The 23,986-nt window shown below is 35.2% G+C and overlaps 1 protein-coding gene and 1 long non-coding RNA gene across 3 annotated transcripts in view; one reads left to right on the forward strand and one right to left on the reverse strand.

The window, feature by feature from the left end:
* ABCC9 (ATP binding cassette subfamily C member 9) overlaps positions 1 to 7,867 on the reverse strand; it is a 139,574-nt gene extending 131,707 nt beyond the window's left edge. For both annotated transcript variants that reach the window (XM_009180355.3, XM_003906100.4), the window contains exons 1-4: positions 7,645 to 7,867; positions 7,159 to 7,274; positions 2,949 to 3,110; positions 246 to 387 (exon numbers count right to left, since the gene is read on the reverse strand). In XM_009180355.3, coding sequence (XP_009178619.1) covers positions 246 to 387; positions 2,949 to 3,090 — 284 coding nt within the window. In that variant the 5' untranslated portion in view covers positions 3,091 to 3,110; positions 7,159 to 7,274; positions 7,645 to 7,867. The remainder of the gene's footprint in view (positions 1 to 245; positions 388 to 2,948; positions 3,111 to 7,158; positions 7,275 to 7,644) is intronic.
* Positions 7,868 to 7,988: 121 nt separating this feature from the next.
* LOC116268842 lies at positions 7,989 to 23,324 on the forward strand. The gene is made up of 3 exons (XR_004176019.1): positions 7,989 to 9,039; positions 21,414 to 21,485; positions 22,881 to 23,324. It is a non-coding gene; the product is annotated as an uncharacterized LOC116268842 (long non-coding RNA).
* Positions 23,325 to 23,986: the final 662 nt, after the last annotated feature.

A 23,986-nucleotide genomic window follows, 5' to 3' on the forward strand; every position in this document is an offset into this window, starting at 1 on the left:
TAATATATTAACATAAGTATAAAGCTATTAGACCTGTGTGTAAATGTAGACAATCTTTCAATTTATACCTATTTTTAACATTAAAAAGTTCAAAAAGACCTAAGAACTTCCTGCAAGAGCTACATGGATCAGAGAGCAAAAAATATAAAGCATATGTATGAGCACAAGTTACAAAGACGTGAACTTGTGTAATCAATATACCCGCTGGTATATTGCAGTGGTATTATTAAAGTTAGATCACTTACGAGTCTGAAACAATGCCTTCTGCTATTTCACAGACATGCACAAACAGGAGAGCGAATGTAAGAATCCATCTCAGGTTATGTCCCGGAAAATGAAGCCATGTGTTGTGGTGAATTTGTACTTTTGAGCTTTGGCTCCCCCACCCTGGAAAAAAGAGAAAATTAAAAAAAAAAAAAGACATAAACCAAAGGCTTCACTGTAATAAAAATAATTTAAATATGGTAAGCTTTAAGGGGAGGTCCTGAAACCTTAATACTTTCTAGAGTAGCAACGGAAATCCTAGTCTATTTTTGTTGTTAATAAAATTTACAATTAACCTTTACAAGACTACCAAGGCTAACACATCAACATTTGTGGCATTACTCAGGAATACCAACTCTGGATGACAACATGGTTCTACCTCATGCTAATCGGAAGCTCTTCCTGACAGCTTTCTGATTAATTCAAAAGGAAATAACTTGATGATAATACATGAAATTTACTGTAGAAAATCTTTGAAGACATGAAATCTACAAGGGGACAAATCAAGGAAAGACATACTTGGTTATAAAATACGGTACTCATTAGTTGAGTCAACTCTTAATCATATGCACATCATATGAGAAAAATTGTTATGTATGACTAGCCAGGCACTGTTATTCAACAAGCAGTACTGATACTTTTCTCAAAGAAAGCTAAAGTTTTTGATGGTGAGCTTTTAAGCAGGCTCAAAACCATTATAGGTCCACCCTTAGCTTGCCACTGAAGAAAACAATTCAAGATTATATGTTAGTAAAATTCTGATGGTTTCCTCCCTAAACTACTCTATAGTTTAGTTACTATGTAGAGTAATACTAGTTCATATGTGGTGTACTAGGGGGCCCCACTTTTGTCTCCTTTTGTCCCCTTTTTTCTCATTTTTTGACTATAGAAAAAAAGCCCCACCTACTTCAAGAATGAATGGGGGTTTGTGCTTGAAATATTGCAGGAAAGAATTTCTGTAGAGGCAACAGATGCCCCTTTGATTTGAAATGAATATTCATGTCTTAGTTGTTTTCAATTTATTCATCAATGGAAGGTTAGTTATATTTAATATATTCTACTAGAACTTATGCTGTAAACTCCCATAGGCAAGTTCTATGTCTTTTTTTTTTTTTGCAACCTTATGATTTTCCTAGTACCTGATAGTTTTTTAAGATTGATTTGTGATCCCTCACTAATTCAAGTAGCCAATGTCATAAATAAAAAGTCTGAATTTTTTCTATTTCCCTTTAACAATGTCCCCTCCAATTCTATTCTATTCAAATACACTGGTGCCAGCCTCTGTGCTGGATGCTAGGGATACAGAATGGAATGTCACTGTTCTTGCTCTCAAAAAGTTAACCAGATGTCAATAATTGGGGAATTATTAATTGTGGAATTACAGTTAAAAAAATCCATTTTTCTACTTTTGGACAAAGGGCATTCTTCATGACCTACAAATAATACTACATAAACAACGACTGATGTTTCTACATATGGCCACTCTGGTCTCAATATATTTAGCACCTGTACATTTGTTTAATGTAACTATGTACCAAGAGTTATGTTGTCCTGTGTATATATCATATGATGAGTTCTTTAATCCCTCTTAGAATAATGCCAAGCATGTAGTATCCTCTCAATTGATATTTGTTAAATGAATAAATAAAAGCATATGAATGATTTTCAAACATTGCCTTAAAGCAGATCATTAAAATTTGCTAGTTTTCTTAAGAAAATGCATCTGAAAACTTTTTCACTTATTTAATTGGAAAAACATCACGCATGAAAAAATTAAGCACAATTAACTCAAAATAGTGGTTGCCTCTGTGAAAAGATAGGAACATAGGATATGGAAAGAGTAACAAGACCAGAAAATGGTGTGCAGAGACAGGCCCTTTCATTCTTTCTTCTATATTCTTTAGGTGAGCATTGGTAGGCTCAAAGGATTTTTATTCTATTAATCTCCATCATTTTATGTATCAAAATACTTCATAATTTTTAAAAAGTTAAAGGGTCTGTTTGGGTAAGTTATACAAATTATTCATAATTGCCCTTAATTATCAGATTTTGTACATATGTAAACTGTAAAATAAGACAAAACTGTATTATTAACTTCTTTCCAAATACTTTGTGAATGTCCTCTTTCTACATAAAACACAACCTCATCACTGCCACTGTAACTTGCATGCTTGGCATCTTCCAATTCCCCAAACATGTCACTCATTCTCTTCCCCACCACCTCCAAAGAGTGAGTTGTTTCAGCAGGTTAATTTGTTCCTGTACTTGTAAACAGACTTACAATGTGGCATAGTCATTTCTCATGACTTTAACACATCTGCCCCCCTGGACTATTCCCTGAAAGCAAGTACTCTTTCATTCATTTTCCATTCCCTTTACCTAACCCAAAGGAAGTGCTCAACTAATGCTGTAGATCTATCTCATGTATTTCTCTCTCCTTCTTTTTAAAAAACTGCTGCTGCTACCTGAAGGCCATTCCTAAGCAAGCATGTGACCTCAATTTCACCTATGGAAGATCACCTGTCAAAAATTTATGTTTGAAAAACACAAAATACTTGCTTGTTCATTTCTCACAGCCATCAGCTTCCATGTTAGAGAAATTAAGTCAACATTATCCCAAATCTCAGCCATTAGTGAGATATATAAACATCACGTGGTATAACATAGGACATTAGATTACTTACCAATAAACAATATTGGAAAAGTGATAAACAACAGAAAGACATGTGGGACCAGGTTGAGGGCATCCACAAAGCAGGAATTTTGTAATACACCATCATTAATATTATATGAAGAAATGTTGTTACCACAAAATGAAAGGCTCATTTCTTCTTATATGGTTTACTCTAAAAGGGAGAGAAATGAGAAAGAAAAATCCCCTTATTAGTAAACTCATGTTCATAAAATTATAGCCTTGAATAGGAGGCCATATCATAAAATCAATCCCTTTTATTTTGATAGCTGAGGAAATAAGAAACTGTGCCAAAGCAACTTGAAGGTTTCTTATAAACGCCTTATACGTCCTATGAGATCTTCTTTTCCATAGCTTTTACTTCCAGAGAAAAATGCTTTCATGTGGAAAATGTTTATAATTAATGTCTACCTATAGTAGTACCTCAAATGAGTATCTGACTAAAATGCTTTCAAAGAACAAGAATGGTCTATATTAAGAAAAAGAAGGAAAAAAATTGAACCAATGACTAAAAAGTCAAAATGATATAATTTCAAATATTTTCCCATACTCACTGAAAATGTACTAATAAACAACTAAAGTTGTTCAGTAAACTGTGACAGAGTTTCCTGAAACATTTCACTAGTTGTGGGAAATACTAATATACAGAGAACAGTATATGCCTGCAGTAATGGCTAAGAGTAATCGGTCTTTCCCTGAAGAATACTAAAAATCAAATGCTCAAGATGAATTAAACCTAACTCAAATGACAAGTCAATGAAACTACTCAGATTCCATAGTTAGAATATTCTCACATGAAATACACTCTACTCAAGTTTGAAACGCAGAATGTCTTTTAATTGGAAATTGGTACTCCATGAGTAGAAGTAGATGAGTTTAGAGAGGAAACAGAGGACAAGGTCACACCGTGCTTTGTAAGTCATTGTCAGGATTGTGGCTTCTACTCTTAGTGAAGTGGGCCACTGGGGTTTCTGGGGCAGAGGAGTGACATGCTCTCACTTACATGTTAAATGGTTCTCTATTATTGCTGTGCTGAAACAGATGGGAGATGAGCAAAGGTCTGCTCCATCAAAATACTGCTGTGAAATTCCAGGAAAAGCTTTAACATTCTGAAAACTTATTTTATAATGCCTACTACTTATTTAAATTCTGGGCACTTTGCATATCTTAAATCCTCAGAACAACCTTGTAACACTAGTGGTGTTATTCATCTTTTACAGTGGAGGATACTGAGGTCCAGATAAGTTCAGTAACTTGCCAACCAGTAGAGCAGCCAAGCCCACACCCAAATGTCTGACTTATAAACTATTTCTTTCCACTGTATTACACAACCTCCAACCTGCTTTTTGAAGAAAGTATCGTATCTATTCTTTAAACCAAGAAGCAATTTAAGATTTTAACCTCACTAGACCTCGTTTCCTTTCTATATTTATGTCACACTGGATTCTGAGTTGCATTACTAAAGGCCGGCAAAAATTTTCTTAACTAGCATAGTACCTTTTCTTTCTTTCCTTTCATTGATAATTAATTTAGCAATGGTTACAAACAATACTTTCCCTAGGAAAAACAGAGTGTTATACAGAAAAGGTTGTCAATGGTAGGTAAATTATTAGAGAAATCAAATTTCAAGCAAAGGTTTTATAAAGCATTATATGAATACCTCAGCTAAAGAGTCTGTGTATTTACAATCTTAAATACTTATACAGAATGCCTCTCACATGTTGTTCCTGATAAGCTCTTTTTATAATAAATAATTGATATGCTCCCTAGTTGAGTCTGTCCTCCATCTTTTTTTTTTAAAAGTTGTATTTTTAAAACCTCAAGGTTAAGTTATACACTTGGTAAATTCTTACAAGCTAGTAAGGTTTTAATCTGGATAAAAGAATAAAAGGGACTTGAAGTTTTTAAACAACAGCAAAATGGAAGTTATGAATTTATAGGTGTATGTTAGGTATCTTTCTGGCAAAGACAGACAAAAACAAAACTAAAAACTAATAGCTAGTAATGAAATTTTTTAGACTACTTCCTTTATTTAGTAGAAATGATAAAAAGGAAACTTAAAGCCTACTCTTAATTGAAAGACATATATAAACTTTCCTTGCACAAACTAGAAAATAATGTTTACTTTAGCAACTTTTATAACATTATCCAAAATTATAATATTCCAATTGGCCACATTTATAAACTAGTATCATTGAGGTCGATGCTAAAGTATAACCTGCAGCTTTGCGAATTATACCCTTCATTAGCTATAAGCATTGCTTGTCTGATGTTTAATCAATCCTGAAATCAACCAATTAAATCGCCTTTGGATAAATGTTGTGTGTAACTGGAAAGAAAATCTCAGAAAAGTACAATCACCTGAAAAATTTAAGAACATTTTCAGACATACACTAGATATCTGGAACTCAATGCCATTAACTAATTAACTGTAAAAACACTTACTGATGCTAACCACGCGCTAGTTACTAGGAATCCAATGGTGCATGTCAGAAACAGTGCCTGTAGTTTTAGAATATATAAATCAGATTATAGTAGTCTCAGTAGCTGTGGGTATATTGTAGGGGTATATGATCTAAAAGATAGGAAAATAGGCAACGATATAATCATACAAAGGTGTAAACTTGAAGTTGGTAAAGTAAACGCTTTAGAATGATTTTTCTGTCTGCCATAAACTCTAACTTCACTTTTCCGGCCAGCTCTGAACCTGTCCATTACCTTGCCGCAGGTCTCCTTTCACCTTTTCATTTGACTGCTCCTTTATCCTTTCCCTTTAACCCGTAGTCTCCTTATCCAACATCCAGAGTCTGTATGGCACATTCTAACAGCCATCCTCCATTACAACCCAACATGGACAAAAAGAGGGAGGCAGTAAACTTATTGCTGATATATTGATAATTATTATGTTTATCAAAGGCATTTTATTCAATCCACATTTCTAATCCTGAAATTTCCACCTGTCATTTAATGTTTCCCTCCCAGACACCAGGTTCAATTGGGAATGTTTGGGGAAGGGTATAAATCGCTGTTCTTGATGGCTAAACTCCATCACCTGACATCCTTCAGCTCCACCCCTTCTGGAGTTGTTTAGATTCAGCTGAGCACTGATGGAGGCCCAAGCATCAAGGAGGGAGAGAGAAGGGAGGGCAGACAGGGAGATACAATGTTTTCCTTTCCAGAAGCATAAGCCATTGAAATGTGTTCAGTTGCTTATGAGAGTCGATAGAGTTGGAGAACTTGACTGAATAAACTTTAAAAACAAAGATCGAAGTGAAATTTTGCTTCTAATGTATGTCTGTGGAGCAGAAAACATAAAATGGAAATACTCTTAATTATCTAACTTACGATTTCATGGCAAGAATCGCACCCTCAGTGTTCTTATTCCTTGAAATTCATTATATGAAATTCCACACATCTAGGACATATACATTTTGGATTTAGTTGGTGAATGTAATACCTGACCTATCCAGTCTGTTGGTTCCTCTGTAAGAGAGGAACAGTAGTTGTCTGATTTAATTCTAAAAACACATTTAAGTGTTGAGGCATATAAGATACACCATTTATTTTGGCCAGCCCTATCCTTTGGAAATGGACTACAAGTAAAGCAAGTGAAAACTTGCCTTCCTTCCTATTCACCTAGCTGAAAGCATTAGTTCTGGTCGAATAGCAATTGCAGAGAGCTTAAAATGCTAGAAACACCTAGAGAAAACATGCTAAACTTAAATAAAAGTTTTCATTCTTACATATAAAAGGATTCATTCTTTAATCGTTTACAGATTAACCAAATTATGTTATAAAACAGAAACAGGACATTTTAAAGAACTTAGGGCTTTATCATCATCTAGAGCATTTTCAGGATAGACATCGCTCGCAAAAACAAATGCTGTAATCACTTCTTTGAAGCTATTCAGTCCCTAGTTCATGAAATAAGAACTAGAGAATGTACAGCTAGTTAGCTAGCTACCATGGCTATAACTATGACAGATTCAAGTAGGAAAATCACTGCAAAAATCACCACTGACTTCTGATTTAGTGTCTGATCTGAACCCACCCAATTACTCTTCAGTGGCTGTGAAGTCCCATCCCACACCAAAAGAAATGTTGAAATTACTCAGTAGGTATTCCTTAGACAGATACTGCAATGGGATTTTTTTTTTTTTAAAAAAATCCCAAACTGAACAAATAAAGTAAAAAATAAATACCTCGGGCAATAGCTTCACGCTGCTTCAAATCCCTGCCGGTGCACTTGAGCTACCTTCAAAACACCGACTTCCTACACTGTCTTAAGATGTAAATTTCAAACCCGGACGCAGAACTCCTAAAAAAAGCAAAGAGCAACAAAAATTAAGCAGATAGAAAACTAATTCTTGAACAAGACAAGAATTGTATACAAGAAAAGCGGCAATAATAACTCCTAATAATAACTCCTTTCACTGTTTCCAGTTGATTTGAGTAGGAGCCCGCAGTTTTGAAGTAAAACTGGAAACCTGATCCCCACTCCTTCACTTATCCAGCCGGGCCTCTTCCCTTAATTCTAGAAATAGCGATCGCGAAAGCTAAGTGCCGAGAGAGTGCGAGAGTGCGAGGGCGTTTTTGGGTAGCAGAAATGTTAGCTCAAAATCGACAGCTTACAGTTATTCCTAAAAATGTTTAAATGGCATTCATGTAAAAGACACGGATTCACTTACTCCGATGACAGTTTTCCTCCCCTAGGCGAAGCACGCAGTGCGCCGGAGCGGATTATTTTTAGGGTGGTGGGAGACCAGCTGCTGCCTCCTATCGAGTTTCCAAATTGCACAAACTGCTCTGGGCCGGGGCGGACACCGCGACTGTGAGGCAGGAAACTGGGCAGAAGCCCCGCGCGCAGCGCCTGGGGCCGGAGACCCTCCCCATCCCTGCTCTGCTCAGCTTTGACTCGGGGCGCGCGCTACGCCGCGATTTTACAAACCCAAGTAATAGGCGTCCCCTAAACTTCATTAGACACTGAAAGTTGGAATATGATTCCATGATTCTCCGGAGTCGGGCTTTCAAACGTCAAAACGCTCAAGGTATTCTTGTTTCTTTGTTTCGTTTTTTTTTTTTTTTTTTTTTTTGGTTTTATTTTGTTTTGTTTTTCCATGCTGTGTAAGCACACTTTTATTAGCCACGTAAGGAAGCGGATTTGGGGGTTTTGCTGCTTCCCCCTGAACAGATCCGGGAAATGAAGGGCTCATTCTAGATAGAGGCACCCACTGCCGGGCTATGAATACACGAATGTCTCACAGGAGCAAGGCTGGTTCAAGTCTAATTTTCCACTTTTCCCCGGCGACATAGAAAACTTGGTTTCTCTGGTGGACCAGCCGCCGCGCTATCGAATGGCGACCCTTGCCCACGGTCCCCGAAAGTGAGACGCTGGTTCCCATGGACTGCACAAACAGTCACCCTCTTCTCCTGTTTCCAACCAGAGACGTAATTAACTCTCGAGATAACATGTTTATATTACGATCACCCCACAACCACTCCCCCGCAAAACACAAGCCGTGAATTTTGTCCCCGACAACCCTCTTTAATTAACACTGGATTTTCTCAAGAGCCAGTTTTGAGTCAGCTTGAGATAAGCATTGTTTTCAGGAACTGTCCTATTCTAATAACGGATGGTCAGCCGGGCGGACTGCTGCCCCCGAGGCTCCGCGTGCCGTCCTCAAGGGGCGCCGCTGCAGGACTGCGGGCTGCTGGCGCTGGTTCCCAGATCTGAACTCTAAACACCGGTGGCCTCCTGGCCTCTGCGACGTAGTGGGCGCAGGCCGACTCCAGCCCTGCCAATCCCAGGGGATTTCTCCGCGGGCGCCCCACTCTTGGGAAGTCGCTGCGTTTCCGGGTGAGTGCCTGGCCTGCGCCAGCGGCTGGGACTTGAACCCTCGGCCGCTAGGGATCTGAGAGGCCACATGGGGCCGAAACCTGGGAGGGTCCGAAGACTCCGTTCCTGTGGCCTTTGAACGCTTGACAACTGTACCCGGGAGCTGTCTGCAGCGGCGCAGGGAAATTAGAGCGCGCACTTCAACAGTGAGGATCCTGGTACTATGGACGGAGCCCAGGGAGACCGGGTGAGCAAGCTGGACGCGGAGCCACAGGCTCCCCAGGGCGTCCGCGGAGAGACAACTGGAAATAGGGGGTGCCGATAATCCCAAGATGAAAACTCTGAGTGTGACTACACAAAATGAAGTTTACCTGGGGATTTAAAAAGACTATTACAATTCATTAAGGTCATTTACAATGATGTTTAAAAATCACGCTTATTGTAGAAACTTTGGAAGATGTGAAAGTGTACAGGGGAAATCAAGGAGCCCCCCACAGATACACCTGTGCACATACACCACCCATAAAACTACTGAAAACATTTTTGTAATGTTTTAACAAACACAGGCGGTATGGTGCATTGATTAAGAGTGTGGACTAGGAAGGCAGCCTGCTTGATATCACATCCTGCTAGTTAGTTCAGTGACTGAATAAATCGCATAAATCCCCTGTGTATCAGCTTCCTCTTCTGTTTAATGGGACAATAAAGGTAAATAATTTAAATAAATATAGAATAATTTTTAAAATAATTTAAATGGCTATATAGTATTCCATTGAAAGGCTATACCATAAATTCATTTTCCCATTGTTTGACATGTATTTGCCCAATTTTACTAATATCTGTGATCATATGATGACCTTTTTTCACAAACTCTTTTTCTTTCTAACAAGTAATTTTTTAAGATAAATTATCTGAAAAATAATTACAGGACCAAAAGTGGTAGATATTTTTAAGGCTGTCAATACAGAACGCAAAATCACCAGTGTATAAAGTTCGTATTAAGTTCCACAAATTGTATGAGATGATCAATTACACTTACACTCAAACCAGTGTTGAATATTGCTATTTTTTATTTAAAAAAAAATATTTTGGCCGGACGCAGTGGCTCACGCCTGTAATCCCAGCACTTTGGGAGGCCGAGGCAGGTGGATCACGAGGTCAGGAGATCGAGACCATCCTGGCTAACATGGTGAAACCCCGTCTCTACTAAAAATACAAAAAATTAGCCGGGTGTGGTGGCGGGCGCCTGTCGCTCCAGCTACTCGGGAGGCTGAGGCAGGAGAATGGCGTGAACCTGGGAGGCGGAGCTTGCAGTGAGCTGAGATCGCGCCACTGCATTCCTGGGAGACAGCGAGACTCCGTTTCAAAAAAAAAAAAAAAATTTAACTTGACAAGTAATATTCAATTCTGTTATTCACGTTCAACGTTTCCCCAGTGTTGATAAATCTTTGTATCCTCTCTTTTGGGGCAGTTTGTTCACATACTTGTGTATCTCATGGGTCTTAATGAAGTTTATCATTTGTGTAAATGTTTAATAATAGGATACTAATCAAATGTTTAATAAGAGGGTATTAGTCCTGCTTCATATATGACACATTTCTCCCAATTTGTCATATTTTTTAAAAATGATAGTGCTGCTGCATTTCAAAAAAGTAAGAAAAAAGTTTTCATGTGTTCTGCAAAGATTTATTAGAGCACGTACTATGTGCTAGACATAGAAGCTAGTGATGAGTCAGATCTGTAGGGTTTATTGCACTTCGTTGAACTTTCTTCTAAGGGAAATTTTATGTAGCAAATTTGCTCCTTGTTGCCATTGCAATGTATTACAATGCTTTAGTTAATAAATATTTCCCTTCATTTATGTTTGTTTAAAGGCTTTAGTAAAAATTTGATTTTGGAATTTATTTTCACACACACCAGGTGATGAAAATCTGCATTAATACTTTATTTGTTACAACAGCACCATTTACTGAATAATCTTTGTCTTCTGCATTTTGGTGTAATACCACCTTTGTTATATACACATAATTAGTTCATAATAAGATCTGTTTCTGGGCTACCTGTTCTGTTCAATTGATCTGTGTTTCAATTTTTTATTATATTACTATGATTAGACCAATTTGATTATTAGAGATTAAATTATATTTTAACCCTGATAGTGCCAGTCCCCTTTTCACTCTTTTCTAAATTTTCAAAACTCCTCTCTTTTGGGGATTTTATTGGAATTTCATTAAATCTGGAAGTAATTTATAAAGAACATATTTTTAGTGCTTTGTCTATTCACTCAGAAATGTAGTTTCCCATTTATTTGTCTTCCTTTTATCTCAATATTAAATTTATACAGGTCTGTGCATATTTTATAAAGATTGATCATACAAATTTCATATTTTGTTTTAATATTTTGTACTGCTATTAAGGATGTACTATTTATTTTGTCCAAAAAAATGTATATTTATCTTATATCCAGACACTTTATTAAGCCTTCTCAGTAATCCTAGAGCTATTTCACCCTGCTACCTTGACTTTCCAGAAATATGATTTCATCTGCAAATAGTGGTACTTTTCCTTCCCTTTTTCAAATACTTACAGCTTGGATTTTATCTCTACTTTTGGATTTTATCTCTACTGTTTGGATTTTATCTCTACTTTTCATAAACTAAATTCCAGAAGTGTTAAATAATACAAGAAGATAAATCATTGTTTCTTTCAGAAATATATACAATATATTTTCAAATCAACATTGTAAGTATAATTTTCATAAAATAAACAGTATCCATGATACATATAAAATCCAAAGTGTTTTGAAATAACCATGATCCCAAAAAGATATAAGTATTTCTGTCTCCTGAGGGAGTTCTCTTGTGCCTTTAACTAGTCAGTCTATCTATCTCTCACTTAGGGTAACAAGTGATCTGAAGTCTATCACTAGAGATTAGTCCACAAATGTCATATAAAAGGAGTCATACAGTACATACTCCCTTGTGTCTGGCTTCTTTAGGTAAGCATAATATTTTTGACATTCATCCACGTTGTTGTATATATCAATAGTTTATTCCTTTTATTGCTGAGAAGAATTTCACTGTATGAATATGCAGTTTGTTTATTCATTAACCTATATGTATACGTTTGGGTTATTTCCAGTTTTTGGCAGTGATGAATGAAGTTTCGGTGAACAGTTTTGTAAACATAAGTTTTTTTCCCCCCTCGGGTAAATATTAAGCAGTGGATTTGCTGAGTCATATGGTAATTACACATTTAACTTTACAGAAATTACCAAAATGTTCTTCAAGTGATTGAAATATTTTACATTCCCTCCAGAAAAGTATGGCAGTTCCAGTTGCTTCAAAATCCTGCCAATATTTAGTATTATCTTGTTTTTCTAAATTTTAGCCCTTATATTGCATGTGGACTGGTTCTTGATTGTGGTTTTAATTTGCATCTACCTTATAATGAATGACTTTGAACACATATTTTCATGGTGTTATTGGTCATTTACATATTTTTCATGGTAGGCGTAACTGCAAGGTGGCTCCCACAACATTTGATCCTGGTGTTACTCCCATCATTACATTAAGCACAAAAGGAATTTTGCAGAAGTAATTAGGGTTAGTAACACATGCCCACACTCCATACCTAGCTCTATGGCTGTTGCATACATACTTGTCTCTCAGGCAGTAGAGTCACTGCTGTTGAAGTATAGCCAGTGCCCTGGACACAGAGCCACTGTCCATCTGCATGTGTTCACACTGTAGACCCTGGCTATATGGTCACTTGGCAGGCTCCTGCATCTCAAACACTGGAACTCCTGTCAATGTGGGCTAGCCAGAGCCCTGGACCCTGGAGCTGCTGTCTGTCCACAGTGCCTGCTCTCCAGACCCTATCTCTGTGACTACTCCACAGATGCCCACTTGTGCATCAGGCACCATTGTCACTGCCACTGTGAGGGTGACCATGTGCTGGGCTTGGCTCAAAAAGGGATTCCCTCAACCGTGACATCCGTGTGGGAGAAAAAGAGATCAAGAGGTTCCTAGCAGGCACCAAAGATCCCAACTGCTTTCATCACCACTGCAGACATGCATTGCCTTGGCCATTAAAGAATCCTGCAGTCTTTGCCAATGTTAATCTTAGCTAATGAAGCCATGTGGAGATTATAATACTGGGCCTTCACCAAAGCTGTAATTTCCACATTCCATCCAGTCAGTGCCCTCACACCAACCTGCAGGCGAATGTCTTTTCCCAGTGAAGCTAGTCTATAAAATCTAGAAGGAATAACTACTCCATCAATTGCTCAGATATTACTGCAAAACTGTAAGATACATGCAAAGTCAAGGAAACATACCATCAGAGGAACACAATTTTCCAGGAACTGACCTAAAAGAAATAGAGATCTATAAATTGCTGGGCAAAGAATTTAAAATAAATGTCTTAAGGAAGCTCAGTGAGTTCAAAGAGAACATAGATAACTCTGAAATAGGGAAAACATACAAGCCAGCAGCTCAACAGAGAGAAATCATAAAAAAGAACTTCTGGAGCTAAAGAATGCAATGAATAAAATGAAAAATGCAATAGAGAGCATCAACAGCAGGCTTAATCAAGTAGACCAAAAATCTGTGAACTGTAAGACAAGTAATTTGAAATTATCTAGTCATTCTAAGTGATGTAGCTCAGGAATGAAAAACCACACATCATATGTTCTCACTCATAAGTGGGAACTAAGCCATGAGGATCTAAAGGCATAAGAATGACATAGTGGACTTTGAGAACTCAGGGGGAAAGAGTGGGAAGAGTGTGAAGGATAAAAGATTACAAACTGGTTGCAGTGTATCATGCTCCAGTGATGGGTACACCAAAATCTCACAAATCACCACTAAAGAGCTTACTATTGTAACCAAGCACCACCTGTTCCCTAATAATCTATGGAAATAATAATAAAAAAAGAATAAACATTGCAGAATCTCAATCCTTGAACAAAAGCTCTTTGGCATGTCCTTACACTTTCTTTTCTTTATTAACCTCAACTTTATTCACATTGGAAATCATTGTATGTTATCTACTGGACCTATTTTTAATAGTCTTTCTTATTATATGAGCAATTTATGAATACATTCTCCTTTTAAAAGATTACATTAGTTTTACATAATTGAAAAAATATGAAATTATCCAGTCAGAGAAAGAAATAGAAAAAAATGAAAAGTGAAGAAAGTCTATGTGAATGATTGGACACCATCAAGCAAAATAATATTTGCATTAAACAATATTTGCATTATACAGTTTGAAGGAGAAAAGAGAAAAATGGACCAGAAGCTAATTTAACGATATAATGGCTGAAAACTTCCAAAATCTGGAAGGAGGCATGAACATCCTGAAATAAACCTGAAATTCCCCACACAGATTAAAGCTAAAGAGAACTTTACCAAGACATGTTATAGTAATACTGCAAAAAAATCAAATAGTAAGAATTTTGAAAACTCCAAGAGAAAGAAAGAAAGCTTATCTCATACAAGGAAACTTCCATAACACTATCAACAGATTTCTCACTGGAAACCTCGCAGGCCAGGAGAGAGCAGAATAATATATTCAAAGTGCTGAAATTTACAAAACTGGCAACCAAAAATACTTTACCTAGAAAAGCTGATCTTCAAAATGAAGGAGAGAGAAAGACTTTCCAGACAAAGTAAAGCTAAGGGAGTTCATCATCACCAGACATGCTTTAAAATAAATGCTAAAGGAAATTCTTCAAGCTGAAATGAAAAGAGACTAATTAGTAACATGAAAATATATGAATATCTAAAACTCACTAGTAAAGGAAAGCATATAATGGAATTTAGAATACTCTAATACTCTAATGGTGGTGTGTAAATCACTTAACTCTAGTATAAAGGTTAAAAGACAAAAATATTTAAAAATAATTAAATGTTAAAAATTTACTGAGTATACAATATAAAATATATTATGATATCAAAACACAAACTGTTGTGAGAGTAAAAAGGTAGAGGTTTTTCTAAGCAATTGCACTTAGGTTGTTGTCAGCTTAAAATAGACTGTTATAACTACAAGATGTTTTATGTAAGCCTCATAGTAACTACCAAGCAAAAACCTATAGTAGACTCACAAAAGATAAAGAGGAAAAAAAAGAGCATACCACTACAGAAAACTATCAAATCTCAAAGAAAGACATCAAGAAAAATTAAAAAAAAAAACTATAAAACAGAAAGCAATGAGTTGACAATAGTTAAGTTTTCATATAGCAATAATTAGTTTACATGTAAATTGATTAAATTCTTTGATACATACTTCAATCAATGGCTAAACAGATGTTTTAAAGGGTCCGACTATTTGCTGCCTGTGAAATACTTCAGTTTTCAGGACACATACAGGCTGAAAACGAAGGGATGAAAAATATATTGCACGTAAACGAAAACTAAAATAGGGCAGGGATGGGTAGTTATACTTTAATCGCACAAAACAGACTTTACCTCAAAAATGAAACAAGAGAAAAAATATAATTATGTTACAATAAGGGGGTCATATAACAACTGTAAATATATAGGTTTCCAACATTAGAGTATGTAAGTATATTAAGCACATATTAACCCAACTAAAAGAAGAAATAAACAGCAATGTAACAACCATAAGGAATTTTAACACCCCACTTTCAGCAATAGATAGATAATTCAGACAGAAAATCAATAAACACTGGAATTGACATATTAGTCCAAACGGATCTAACACGCATGTACAGAACACTCCATCCAACAATAATAGAATACAAATTCTTCTCAAGTGCACACAGAATATTCCCTAGGATGGATTATATGTTAGGTCACAAAACATGCTTTATATGTTTAAGAAGATTGAAATCATACCAACTATCTTTTCCAACCACCATGGTATAAAATTAGAAATGAATAACAGGAGGAATCTTGAAAAAGTCACAAATATGTAGAAACTAAAGAACATACTCCTGAACAATTGATGTATGAAAGAAGAAATCCAAAGAGAAATACTTTTAAATCTTGAGACCTGTGGAAATGGAAACACAGCCTCCCAAAACTTATGGGATGCAGCAAAACCAGTACAGGGGGAATTTGATAACAATAAATGCCTACATTAAGAAAAATGAAAGATCTCAAATAAAAAAGCCCTAATGTTACACCTCAATGAACTAGAAAAAGAAAAAACTAAGCCCACAATTAGCAGAAGGGAGAAAATAACAATGCTCAGAGTTGAAATACGTAAAATAGAGACAAGAAAAACAAAAGACCAATAAAATGAAGAGCTGATTTTTTGAAAAGATAAACAAAATTTAAAATCCTTAGCTATACTAAGAAAAAAGAGAGAAGACTCAAAAATGAAAGAGAAGACATTATAGCTGATGTGAAAGAAATACAAAGGATCATAACAGATTACTATGAAAAATTACATGTCAATAAATTAGATAACCCCCAAAAGAAGGATAAATTCCTAGAAACACAAAACCTACCAAAATTGAATCATGAAGAAATAGAAAATCTGAGGAGGCCTAAAATTAGTCAGGAGATTGAATCAGTAATCAAAAATCTCCCAACAACGGAAAGTCAGTACCAGATGGTTTCACAAAGGAATTCTGCCAAACATTTAAAGAAAAATTAATACTAATTATTCTCAAATGCTTCCAAAAAATTGAAGAGAATGGAACACTTCCAAACTTATTTTATGAGGCTAGAATTTCCATGATACTAAAGCCAGACAAGACAACACAAGTAAAGAAAATACCAGCCAATATTCCTGCTGAACATAGATGTAAAATTCTCAACAAAATAGTAGCAAACCAAATCCAACAGCACATTAAAAGGATCATACACCATGATCAAGTGTGATTTATCCCAGGGATGATTCAACATATGCAATAAATGTGATAAACCATATTAACAGAATGAAGGGCAAAAATCATATAATCATTTCAATAGATACAAAATGTTTTCAAAATATTCAATATATTTTATAATAAAAATTCTCAATAAATTTGATATTTAAAAGGAATATCCCTCAACATAGTAAATGTCATATGTGGCCAGTCCATGGCTAATATCGTATTCATCATGAAAAGCTGGAAAGCACTTCCTTTAAAGTCAGGAAGAAGACAAGGGTGACCACTCTCATCACTCTATTCAGCATACTACTAAAAGTCTTAGCCAGAATAATTAGGCAAAAAAAAGAAATTTTAAAAACATTCAAATCGGAAATGAAGCAGTATAATTTACAGATGACATGAACTTTTATGTGGAAAACTCTAAAAGTTGCACCAAAAAACCTGTTAAAACAAATAAACAAGTTCATAAAGTTGCAGGATATAAAATCAACATACAAAAATCAGTCGTGGCCAATGCCCTAACAACAACCTAAAAGAGGAATGATGAAAGCAACCCAATTTCGGTAACATAAAAAAACAATAAAATACTCAGGAATAAATTTAACTAAGAACCAAAAGATTTGAAATGAAAACTGTAAGACATTGATGAAAGAAACTGAAAACATACATTTGCAGCAACATAGATGGAAATGGAGATTAATATGTTAGCTACAATAAGCCAGGCACAGAAAGAGAAATATAGTATGTTCTCATTCATATATGGAAACTAAAAAAGTTGATCTCATGTAGACAGAAAATAAAATAATGGTAGCCAGAGGCTGGGAAGCAGGTGGGAGTTGCCAGGGGAGAATTAAGAGAGGTTGGTTAATGACCACAAAAATACAGTTAGATAGAATGAGTTCTAGTGTTCAATAGCACAGTAGAGTGACCATAGTTAACTATAATTTATTGTGTATTTCCAAATAAATAAAAGATAAGATTTTAAATATTCCCAACACAGAGAAATGGCAAATATTTGAGGTGATAGATTATCCTAATCACATTTGAATACTACATATTGTGTGCATGTATCAAAATGTCACATGTACCCCCAAAATATGACAATTATTATGTATCAATTTTTAAAAGCAAGAAGAATTGAAGATACATATAAACAAAGAGTCATCCTGTGTTCATGGATTGGAGGAATAAATACTGTTAAAATGTACATACTACCCAAAGCAAACTACAGATTCAATGTAATCCTGATTAAAATTCCAATGGCATTTTTTCACAGAAATGGAAAAAAATCCTAAAATTCATGGGGAATCACAATAAGACCCTAAATAGCCAATGCAATATTGAGAAACAAGAACAAAGCTGGAGACATCACAAGTCTTTATTTCAAAATATATTGCAAAGCTACAGTAATCAAAACAGTAAGGCACTGGCATAAAGACAGACACAAAGACCAGTGAAACAGAAGAGAGAACCCAGAAACAAACCCACACATATATAGTCAACTGATCTTCAACAAAGGTGTCAGTATCACATAATGAGGAAAGAATAGTCATTTCAACAAATGGTATTGAGAAACTGGATATTCACAAACAAAAAGAATGACATTAGACTCCTATCATACATCATACATAAAAATAAACACAAATTTATTAAAAACTAAATGTCATATCTGAACCTATAAAAATCTTCAAAAAAACTATAAGGGAAAATCTTCTTGACATTGATCTCGGTGATGATTCCTTAGATTTAGCATCAAAAGCACGGGCAACTAAACCAAAAATAAACAAATGGGACCACATGAAACTAAAAAGCTTCTGCACAGAAAAAAGGAAACAACAAAATGAAAAGGCAAACTACAGAATAGGAGAAAATATTTGCAAACCATATATATGATAAGGGGTTAATATCTAAAATGTATAAGGAACTCATACAGCTCAATATCATTAAAAAAAACCACACAATTAATCCAAGGACTAGAATAGACATTTTGCCAAAGAAGGCATACACATGGCCAATAGGTACATGAAAATGTGGTGAACATTACTAATCATCAGAAAATGCAAATGAAAACTCCATGAAATATCACCTCACATCCGTTAGGGTGGCTATTATCAAAATGATAAGGTCAGTATTGATAAGGATGTAGGGAAAAGGGAACACTCAAGGATAACATATCTGTACTCCCATGTTCTTTATGATATTATTCACAATGATCAAGCTATGGAAACAATCTATTGATGAATAAATGGATAAATAAAACATAAACATATATTATATACATTATATATGTATATACATACATTTCATATACATATAGAATGAAATATTATTCAGACATAAAAAAGAAGAAAATCTTGCCGTTCATGACAACAACATGGGTGGATCTGGATGGCATGATGCTAAGTAAAATAATCCAGTCAGAGAAAGAAACTTTTGTGTGGAATCTAAAAAGAACAAGAAAAGTTCAAACTCGTAGAAAGTGGAAGTAGAATGGTGGTTGCCAAGGGTTAGGGAGCAGGGTAGGTGGGGAGAAGTTGGCCAGATGGTACAAACGTGCAGTTATAAGATGAGTATGTTCTGAGTATCTAATATTCTGAGTATCTAATGTACAATATAACTAGAGCTAATAATACTGCATTGTATACTTGAGATTTGCTGAAAGTATAGACTAAGTGTTCTCACATTTTAAAAAAGCAGTTATGTGAGGTGATCCATGCATTAATTAACTTGAGTGTGATAATCATTTTGCAATGTATATTGAATCACCATGTTGTACAGTTTAAATATATAAAATTTTATTTGTCAGTTATACTTTGATAAAGCTGAAAAAAGAAAAAAGTAGGCAGATTATCCAGGCTTAATTTAATCACATAAACCCTTTTAAAATCAGAGTTTTCTCAGGCTGGTGGTAGAAGAGAAATTCAGACAGAGCTGAAGAATTACAAGTATTTGATGTGAGGGAGGTTCTCTGTTCCTTAGATGAAGAGGGCCATGGGTCAAGGATCTAAGGGTGGCCTCAAGACCTGCACATAGTCCCCAGTCAACAAGTAGCAATGAAATGAGGACTTCATTCCTTACAGCCATGAGAAGTGAAATTCTTCCAACAACCTGAATGAACCTAAAAGTGAATTCTCCAGATAAAAATTGGACCCTCCTAATAAGATCCCAGCCTGGTCAACACCTTGATTTTTGCTGGAGAGACTCTAAGCAAAACACGCCATCAAGCCCACCTGGACCAAGAGGACTATGAGACAATAAATGGGCATTGTTAGAAGTCACTTAAGTTTGTGGCAGTATGTTACATAGCAATAGAAAACTAATGTACTTCTTCTGTAAAGCATCTGTTCACACTTTTGCTCATCTTGTTTTAACTGGGTTATCGTTTTATTATTGAATTGTAACTTTTTAAATATATCTATATATTTAATTTTAATTTTTAATATTTGTGAGTACATAGTAGGTGTATATCTTTATGGGGTACACGAGATGTTTTTATATGAGCATACAATGCATAATAATCACATCATGGAAAATCCATCCCCTTAAGCATTGATCCTTTGTGTTACAAACAAAACAACTATATTCTTAGTCATTTGTAAATATACAATTAAACTATTATTGACTACAGTCATCCCATTGTGCTATCAAATACTAGGTCTTATTCATTCTTTCTATTGCTTTTAAAAAAATGTATTATGCATATGTTATTTGTCAGCTATATGTATTGAAAACATTTGTTGCCCATTGGTGGCTTGCTCTTTCATTTCCTTAATGGTGTTTTTAAGGAATATTTTAATTTTGATCAATTCAAATTAGCAATGTTTATTTGTTTATTTAATAGTTTAATGCATTGACTTTCCTGCCTGAGAAATTTTTGTCTAGCCTAAAATCATAAATATATTCTCCTAAATTTGTTTTTAGGAACTATATGGTCACAGCTTTTGTGTTGGTTCTGTGTTCTAGTTTTGGTTTACTTCTGTGTAAGGTATAAGGCAAGCATTGAGGCTCATTTTCTCTTTTTTTAATGTGTGGACAAAATTCATTTTTAAAAAAGCAATCTGTTCCCCCATTGAATTACCTCGGCATCTTTGTTGAAAATAACTTGACCATACATGTAAATCTCTTGAACTTTCTATTCTATACCATTTATCCATGGCAATTCTTTTGCCTATACCATTCTGCTTTATACTGTAGATTTTTAGTAAATTTTGAAATAATGTAGAATAAGTTCTCCAAATTTATTCTTCATTTTCAAGATTACTTGAGTTATTCAATGCACCTTTCATTTCCATATAAATTTTGAAATTAATTGGCTTGTCAATTTCTACAAAATTCCACTAATATTTTGATTATGATTGTGTTGAATCTGTAGATCAATTTAGGGAGATTTACATCTTAACAACCATGAGTCTTCCAATCCATGAATACAACATGTCACGCTATTCAGCTAGGTCTTCCTTTATCTCTCAGCTATGTTTTGAACTGTGTTCAGTGTATATATCCTGTATATACCATAGCTCACTAAATCTATCTCAAAATATTTTGTGATTTCGATGGTACTATAAATGGTATTTTTAAATATAATTTTCTAACTGTTCATTATTAGTATGGAAATATCTTTGTATCCTGCAACATTGCTAACTTAACTTATAAATTCTAGTACTGTTGTAGATTCCTTAAGATTTTCTGTGTTCATGATGGTATCATCTACAAATAAAGACAGATTTGCTTTTTTCCATCAGTATTTGTTTCTTGTCTTCTTACACTAGGTATCACCTCCAGTATGATGTTGAATACGAATAATGAGAGTGGACATCATTGGCTTGGTCTCAGTATGAGAGGTAAAAGGATTCAGTCTTTCACTATTAAATATGATATTATGGTTAGGATTTTTATAGATTACTTTTGTCATATCAGGGACATTTCCCATTATTCATAGTTTGCTGTGTTTATTATGAATTGTTGTTGAATTTTATTAAAATTTTATCAAAAATTTTCTGCATATATTGTGATGATCATAAGCTCTTTCTCCTTTATTCTAATAGGCCAAAATGAATTGTTTGATTGTTGAGTATTAAATCAACCTTGAATTCCAGGGATAAGTTTTCCCTGGTCATGATACCATCTATATATTCCTGAATTCAATTTACTTATATCTTATTTATAATTTCTTCATCTATCTTCATGAAGGTCTCCTCTCCTCTCCTCTCCTCTCCTCTCCTCTCTTTTTTGTGGTTTAGGGTTTGTTTTTTGTTTGTTTATCAGCAATGTCTTCATTCAATTTTGATATTAGGATTCTGCTAGTCTCATAAAATAAATCTGGAGGTATTCCCTCTTCATCTGTTTTCTGAAATAATTTTGTTTAATTATTATTTTTTCCTTAAATTTTTGGTAGAATTAAAAGTTGAGATCATGTGAGCTTGGAATTTTCCTTGTAAAATGGCTATTAATGTCTTTACTAGACATGACGGTACTCAGATTTTCTATTTCTTCTTCTGTCAGTTTAGATAACCTGTGACTTTTAAGGAATTTGTACATTTATTCTAATTTATTGAATGCCATGGCATAAAGTTGTTCATACTATTTCTTTAGTATCCTTTTGATGTATATAGAATTTTTATTGATATCCCTTCTTTCATTCCTAATATTGCTAAGTTATAGCTTCAATCTTTTTTATTGATCAGTTTAGCTAAAGATTTAACCATTTTACTTAGCTTTAAAAATACTTTTTGTTTCATTGACTTTATATTTACCACTTTCATTTGAAATTTTTTCTTTGGCTCATTGGTTATTTAGAAATGTTTGTTTTAATTGCTATGTATTTGGAGATTATCCATATATCATTTTAAAACATTTATTTAGCTAAGGTTTGTTTAGGTAAAATTTGTATGCAATAAAATCTAATATTTTTGGGGTAGCAGTTTTTTAAGTTTTGGCAAATGTATACTGTCATGTAACTACCACCATAATCAAGATATAGAATCTTTTCATCACCAGCCAGTGTTGGGGAAGGAAGCTCAACAAGTCTCTCTAGCAGGAAGAAGAGCATGTGCCAAAGCACAGAAGCTGAAAGAATCTTGCATGCTTAGAGAACTTTGAGTAGTTTAATGTGGCATAAACAAAGATAGAGTGAGCTATTAATAGAAAGATTGCTAGAGTGAGCTATTAATAGAAAGATTGCTAGAAGATTGTGATGGGCATATATTTCAAGCTAACAATGTGGAATTTCTTCTCAGGTTTTCTAAGCAAGTGTGAGCTGCTATGATCAGTTCCCTGCCTTTAAAAGATCACTTTTCATTCAATGTGGAAGATGAATTGGTGGAGATAAGAATGGAGACAAGGATACAAAACAGAAAGCGTGTACAGTAGTCCAGGTGAGAGATGGTGAGTGCCTAAATTGTCACAGTCACAGCAGGACAGGGAACTAGATTATTATGGAAGCGTAACTATACTAAATAGTTCCTTAATTGCCAAATGCTGCAGCCTCTTTTGGCCTGGCTTCTCTCTATCACTTTGATACTCTTGGTTAACTCTTCCTTTTTAAAAGCTTTGCTTCCTTTAGTTTGAACACATCAATTTTTCTTCTCTTGTCATAGTTTGCCTCTTTTCAATTTCTTTCAGTGACTCATCTTTCAGTACTTATTCCTAAATGTTGGTTCCATTCTACACTCTTTTTTTCCTTTTTTTGAGACAGGGTCGCCATCTGTCACTCGTTGGTGCGGGGAGGCATGATCTCAGCTCCTGCAATCCTCTGCCTCTGAAACAAACAATTCTCCTGCCTCCCAGCCTCCCAAGTGGCTCACGTTGCAGGACCGCCCGCCGCCCTAATAACAGGCCAGATCTTGCTCTGTATTTTAGTGACCTTGGTTTCATGCACCATGTTGGCCAGGCTGGTCTCGAACTCCTGACCTCAAATGATCCACCCGCCTCGGTCCCCCAAAGTGTTGGGATTACAGGTATGAGCCACTGTGCCTCTCTTTTAAAAGAAAATCACCTTATACATTTGCTAGAAGAGAACTTATTCACCCCTGTGGCTTTAGCTAATATAAATGGTAAAAAATATAGACTTTCCTGAAAATTTTGTCACCCCCTGCTCTCAAAGACTCAATTTCTCCAGCTGAAAATGGGTATGATAATGTTGTTTCTCCTAAGAGGATTGTTGAGATGACTTAATGAACTCTGTACCACATAAAATGTTTGCCATACAAAAGGTATTCAACAAATAATATTTCCCTTAGTTTTTCTTCTCTCAAGGTTGACTTCTCTAAATGGATGTCCTATGGGCATTTTGGTAAATACTATCTGCCCAGCATCTTTGTCCTAGGGTTTTTTCCCTCTCTCT

The sequence above is a fragment of the Papio anubis genome, chromosome 9 (genome assembly GCF_008728515.1).
Source record: "Papio anubis isolate 15944 chromosome 9, Panubis1.0, whole genome shotgun sequence".
In the NCBI taxonomy this organism is placed as follows: Eukaryota; Metazoa; Chordata; class Mammalia; order Primates; family Cercopithecidae; genus Papio; species Papio anubis.